This window comes from Egretta garzetta, unplaced genomic scaffold, assembly GCF_000687185.1.
Source record: "Egretta garzetta isolate BGI_Z169 unplaced genomic scaffold, ASM68718v1 scaffold145, whole genome shotgun sequence".
Classification (NCBI taxonomy): Eukaryota; Metazoa; Chordata; class Aves; order Pelecaniformes; family Ardeidae; genus Egretta; species Egretta garzetta.
Window position 1 is genome coordinate 427342 of NW_009259687.1, and position 6109 is coordinate 433450.

Below are 6109 nucleotides of genomic sequence, written 5' to 3' on the forward strand. Positions count from 1 at the left end.
TGTATTTTCATTGTAAATCTGGCTTGGCATTAAAAGGAAAAGGGGGATAAAATGGTCAAATAATGCCAAAATGGAACATTTTTGATTAAACTAAAACTAAGATTTGTTGGGGTTTAGGTTTGCTTTTTTCATTTCGATAAAAATTTTCTGTTTCACATGACTTAAATCAAACACTTTTATTCATTTCCTCCTGGTTTGGGTCTTGAACTGAAGACCCCCCTTTGCTACTCAAACGTATTGGGAATATATCACCATTACTGAAAGGACAATATATTTCTTTTTCTTTTCCCACAGCATTTCTGGAGCAAGTGGCCCAATCAGTGGGATCCTGGCAGGTATATGAATTTTTAATTGCTTTTCTCTATATGCTGTGAAGAGTCCTGTATCCTCCTCTAGGCCTGAGGAAAGCCTGAGACAACCAAGATCTCTCTGGAGTCCATCTGAAACATCCCAGCTCATTGCCTGATCATCCCTTGCAGCCAACGTGGCCATGCAGAGGGGTGGACCAGTGTTTGGCGCACCCATTTGCTTAACGTGGACGTTTGCTCTCGTCCCACTCCAGTTCCTTGCGCGCTGGGGCCGATGGCAAGAGATGTGGACAGCCTGGCCCTGTGCATGAAGGCACTGCTCTGCCAAGAGATGTTCCAGCTAGACCCCACTGTGCCCCCCATCCCCTTTGATGAGGAGGTGAGTCCTTAAGTCAGCAAGCCCCAGTTCTTCTGAGGGTGCTGCACACTCAATGTATGCATTCTTTAAGGGTCCAGTTATCTCTACAGTGCTGGTTTCCAATAACTTGTTAGCTCTCTTTGAGAGTGTAATTCATAATTATTAGAAAACAATAGGTTAATAAGCTTCCAAAGAAGGGCAACAAAGCTGGTGAAGGTCTGGAGCACAAGGCTGATGAGGAGCGGCTGAGGGAACTGGGGGTGTTCAGCCTGGAGAAAAGGAGGCTGAGGGGAGACCTTATCGCCCTCTCCAACTGCCTGAAAGAAGGGGGGAGACAGGGGGGTTGGTCTCTTCTGCCAAGTCACAAGCAATAGGACAAGAGGAAATGGCCTCAAGTTGTGCCAAAGGAGGTTTAGATTGGTCATCAGGAAAAACTTCTTCCCTGAAAGGGTTGCCAAGCTTTGGAACGGGCCACCCAGGGAAGTGGTCGAGTCCCCATCCCTGGGGGTATTCAAAAGACGGGTAGACAAGGAGCTCAGGGACATGGTGTAGTGGTGGGATGGCAGGGTTAGGTTAACGGTTGGACCTGATGATCTTAAAGGTCTTTTCCAACCTAAACGATTCTATGATTCTAAGTAGTTGTCCTTTCTGCCTTCTCAGTTGGCGTGTGTTTTATCAGATTGAGAGACACCAGAAAAGAGCGGGGAGGAAGGCAACACCAGGAGGCAAAAGCTCCTTTTTAGGGGATTTTTAGGGGAAGATTTTTAGGGGAAGATAAGACAGGGCTGGAAACTCCTGCAGCAAATCTCTTGACTGAGGACATTTGCTTTTCCTCTGCAGCAGATGAATTTCAGGAGGTTTTTCCACCTCTATCCTTTGTAGCAATGGTCTGAAGCTTTTATCCCCTTCTGTAGCAGGCTTCAGCATGGGGGCTGTCCTAGGGTTGGAAATGCTTAACTGGTGGCTCTTTGCTCCAGGTGTACTCCAGCTCGTCTCCCCTGCGGGTTGGGTACTACGACACAGACGGATACTTCCCACTGCCCCCTTGTGTGCGGCGGGCAGTGTGGGAAACCAGGGGGGCTCTGCAGGCAGCTGGGCACCAGGTGAGCATGACCACCCCGCGCTCTTCTCCCCATGCTGTCCCCAGCTTTGCTCCTCACTGCTGAAATCGCCCCTTCAGAGACCAGAGACAGCCCCCAACCCCACTTGTGGGACAAATGACCTACCAGAGGTACGGGATTAAGTCACTACAGCCATGTAACACGATGCAGACACACACGCCTACCCAGGGTAGCAGTACATCTCATGGGGAAACACTGCTAGCAATTAGCAAGCTTGTACCTTCAAGGGGCCAGGGGCGCAACGAACCCATCTCTGATCTGGTGGCTGCGGTCCACGCAAAACAGCAGCATCCATACAGTACTGCATTTGACTCTGGAAGGTTGCCCTGGCATGTTGTTCCCCAGCAGGGCTCTGAGAGGTGTTTTTCCCCTTCCTCCCTAATGTGCATGGAGACTTCTGTCCTTCCTGGACCATTGAGGGAAAAGGACTGTGGGACATGGGATGGGAAACACCTTTCTCTCCCTATGGAAACAAGCTAGTGGTGCTCTTCATAGCAAAGTGAGTCCATGTCTAAGCAGGCATCAATTCCGCTGGGAGAGGTGAGAAACTGGTGCACTTTCTGGCTCAGTGACTGGAGCAGGATGGAGGAGGAAACAGCTCTGGAGAAATCTCAGAGCTGAGCCAAATGGCCATCAGGGAGGAATAATCCCACGGGGAGATGCCTGGGCTGGTAAAGGATTGAACTGGGGCCTCCGTTGCTATGTGGAGCCCAGGGCGGTGCTGCTCTGCCTTTGAAGTATATCCACAGTCAGGCCTTGGAAATTATTTGCATCCCCAGGCTGCCACATAATCTTGTGTTTTGGTGCAGCTGGTGCCCTTTTCTCCACCTCGGATCCACTACGTCATGACTGAACTGTTTCTGAAGACGTTTTTTGCTGATGGAGGCCGTGCTTGGTTGGACGTGTTGTAAGTAGGCGCCTTCTGGCAGCAGTGCTGTAAAACACCTCCATTCCCACCACCACAAGCACAGCGCACAGGCAAAACGAGCCCATCCCTCCCACCCCAAACAGGAGATACTCGGGTTTCTGAGAAAGGGCAAACAGCTTCTCTGGCATGACCCCCTCCTCTTGTCATCTCTTAGCACAGGAGATATTGTAGATCCAAACTTGAAATCACAGGTGAATTGCTGCAAGATCCCGAGGCTGGGGAAGAAGCTGCTGGCTCTGATTCTTAAACCTCTGGTGAGTCCCTGGCCTCAGGCTCAAAGCAGAGTGGTGGTCAGCAAGGTTTTGAGAGACACCTTTAACTAGAAACGCTGGGATTTCAGGCCAAGGCACGTGCTATCACTTTGAAAAGCCTTTTCTAGACCCCTGCTGGGATTTATCCAGTGCAAAGGGAAATGAGAGAAGGACCAGCCAAGAGCTGTGGAAGATTAATGCAGAGCCCGCGGCAAGTGGTTCTGCAAACGGTTGACCTACTGGTGCCCACTTTCCTACAGATTCATGCACTGGGATTACTGTGCCAGGCAGACTTAAGTTTGAAGCTCTATCCCTGTGTTGGAGGCCTCCCAAAGATCACAGCTTCATGGGGACTCCTGGTGATTAATAAGGGCTGGTCCTCACTGTAGCCCTTTCACCAGGTGCAGACCACTTGTAGGGCTTCTCTCCTCCATCCTCTATTTTCTCTGCCTCTCTGCCCAGTTGGGTTTCTCTCAGCTGACAGGATCAAAAAGGTAGCAGTGAGTGGGAGGCAATCAAAGTGCTTGGAGAGGTCTTGTTTCTGTGAGATACAAGCTAAAAAAATGTTTATCAAAAATAATGAAAGGTGACTTGGTTCAAGTCAGTGCATTCCTCTATGAGCAGGAAATACTGGGCCGTGAGAAACAAGTTGGAAACCAACAACCAGAAGTTGGAAGCAAAGTAAAATCAGAACCATGGGGAGCATTTTTAATCATCGTCATTCACTCTCAGTGCAGCATCCCCAGGGGTGGCAGCAGGGTGGGACCAGGGGTTTCCCTGGGTGGCACACGTTATTGCACCCCCATGTCCCTAACAGCAACCTCTTGCCTTTCCAGTTTCCCCGCCTGGCTGACTATCTGAGTGCCTTGGATGGAATGGGGTAAGATGGCATCATCCCCAGGGATGTCCATGAAAATGAACAGTACCTTCTCCTCTAAGTGTCCGTGCTGGGTGGGACTGGATTCACGACAGGCTCTGACCTGCTCTCTGCAAGGCTTGTCCCTCCATCCTGGACACGGCTTCAGCCTTTAGGACACATCTCCCCATTGCTGCACTGCCCCTAGTGTTATCCTGAAAGGATCGAGGGACTCGGGTGGATACAGTCACACAGGAAGCCTGTGGTGGAGACGAGCATTAAATCCCAGCTCATAGAGACACCTTCTCTCTACCACTTCCAGGCATTTGTTGCCTAATTGCTTGGCCAAATGCCAAAGGACATGCCAGACCAATTGTGAAAGGTGTATTGTTTTAAGTGATTGCTAAAATCATGGAGGCTTATCAACCTGGAGGATTATTTAAGCAATTCCTCCTCCTCTTAAAGCTTCAAAAACGTTCCTATGATTTCCACTTGCAGGTCAGTGAAGGAGATGTGGAATCATCACCATGAAATAGAGGTATGTTCTGAGGACTTTTCCCTCTGGGACCATCCTACAAGTTGAGGCTTCATGGCAAGCGCCAGGTCTGAGGGTCATCATTTCGGAAAGGGTTTGTGCAGGGGGGGGACGGTGCTGGGGAGGAGACAAGACAGAGGGAAAGGCACAAAACAGAGATAGGCATGGGGTAGGTGGGATTTTGGGTCAACCCAGCCAGGACTTTTATCAGAAGCCCACAGTGCTCATGCCCAAATGCCCACATTCGACAGCCCCAGCGCAATGAAGGCTGCCCTGGGAGTGGGGTCAGCTAAAAGGGGACCTTTCCAATTCCTGGCCACAGTCTGGCCATGTGCTGTGGAGGCAGTCACTTACATGCTCCCCTGCCTCTTCCCTCGAGCACAGCTGCCTGCTGCTGCCTCCATGGCTGTGCCAGAGCCTGGTGCATACCCTGGAGAAGCTGAGACGCTCCAGGCATGGACATGGCCTCCATGTCATCTCCCCTCTCCTCCCTAAGGTGTACCGCACCGAGTTCATCGCCCAGTGGAGGGAACTCCAGCTGGACGTTGTGCTGTGCCCTGTCCTGGGGCCTGCCTTCACCACGGGATACCCCGGGAAACTCCTCAGTAAGTGAGTCTGGGACCTTCCTGGGAGGGCAGAGGACTGCAGCGGTTGAGACTGGACAGAAATATCCACTATCGTAGAGCTTCACCGCCCACCTAAGCATTTTTATGGGCAGTAACTACCCAAAAAAAACCCCTACCATAAAGCCATCTGAGCAGATGGAGCCAGACACATGGATGAAGTGATCTGATGGCAGCTGTTTCTTGCAGTAGAACTTGGCCCTGCAGAGGACCAGCCCTGTGCAATCTCTCCTCCCAGCAGCAGCTGGTTCTCAGGGGCTTCAGTGGACACATAATGTGTAAGTTTGAAGGAAGACAGGAGGCTGTGACTACCTGCGTTCTCTCTGCTTCTTTCAGCTGCCATCTCCTCCACAATGCTGTACAATGTCTTGAACTTCCCCGCTGGGGTTGTACCTGTCAGCACGGTGACAGAAGCTGATGAGGAAGAGCTAAAGCTTTACCGAGGATGCTGTGATGACCCCTGGGACCGGACGCTGAAACAGGTATGCAGCATGGAAAGTGATGGAGCAGACTGCTGATGGCTGCTCAAGTAATAGTTTTGCTGAAATCAGGGCCTCCTAAACGTCTCCGTCAATATGGGCACAGTGCAAAAAAATTCACCTCTTCTTTATATAGCCCTTGCAAATCCTTTCTCTCCCAAGCCCCAAAAACATAAGTCACTAAGCTCTGGGGGAACTGAGGGAGCACACCCAGGCTGGATTATAGGTGGAGACCAGAAAGGAGCCATGCCGCCAGGCTTCTTTGAGTAGGTCCCTGTGACAGCCACAGCCCACTGCACTGCACTGCACTGACCTCCTGCTCCATGATGCCTTCCCCGGCCCAGGCTGTCAGCGCAGCATGGATCAGGAACGAGGGTGCTGAAGGAAAAGGGATCTGGCTGCAAGAGGTGGCTGGGGGGTGGGTGTCTGAAACATGCTGCCCAAGATCTGGCAACCATTTCTGTCAGGAGAACAGCAAGAGCCTTCCCTCTCCCCCAGCACGCTAACGCTGCTTGAATGGCAGGACTCAGCCTCCAGCCTCCCCGCTCTGCGGGACGAGCCACGTGCCTCCACCAAAAGCTGCTGGAGGTCTGAGCCCCGCAGGTAACCCCTCACTGCTTGTGCCCCCACTGCAGGCTGTGGCAGGGGCC

General features: G+C 51.5%; 1 protein-coding gene across 1 annotated transcript in view; it reads left to right on the forward strand.

Annotated features, from left to right (window-relative positions):
* Positions 1-6066, forward strand: part of LOC104126275 (vitamin D3 hydroxylase-associated protein-like) — a 10709-nt gene extending 4643 nt beyond the window's left edge. The window contains exons 6-15 of the mRNA XM_009638829.2: positions 295-335; positions 563-687; positions 1644-1769; positions 2597-2694; positions 2870-2969; positions 3803-3846; positions 4321-4360; positions 4854-4962; positions 5317-5462; positions 5983-6066. Of these exons, the coding sequence (XP_009637124.2) occupies positions 295-335; positions 563-687; positions 1644-1769; positions 2597-2694; positions 2870-2969; positions 3803-3846; positions 4321-4360; positions 4854-4962; positions 5317-5462; positions 5983-6066 (913 nt within the window). The remainder of the gene's footprint in view (positions 1-294; positions 336-562; positions 688-1643; positions 1770-2596; positions 2695-2869; positions 2970-3802; positions 3847-4320; positions 4361-4853; positions 4963-5316; positions 5463-5982) is intronic.
* The last annotated feature ends 43 nt before the right edge of the window (positions 6067-6109 follow it).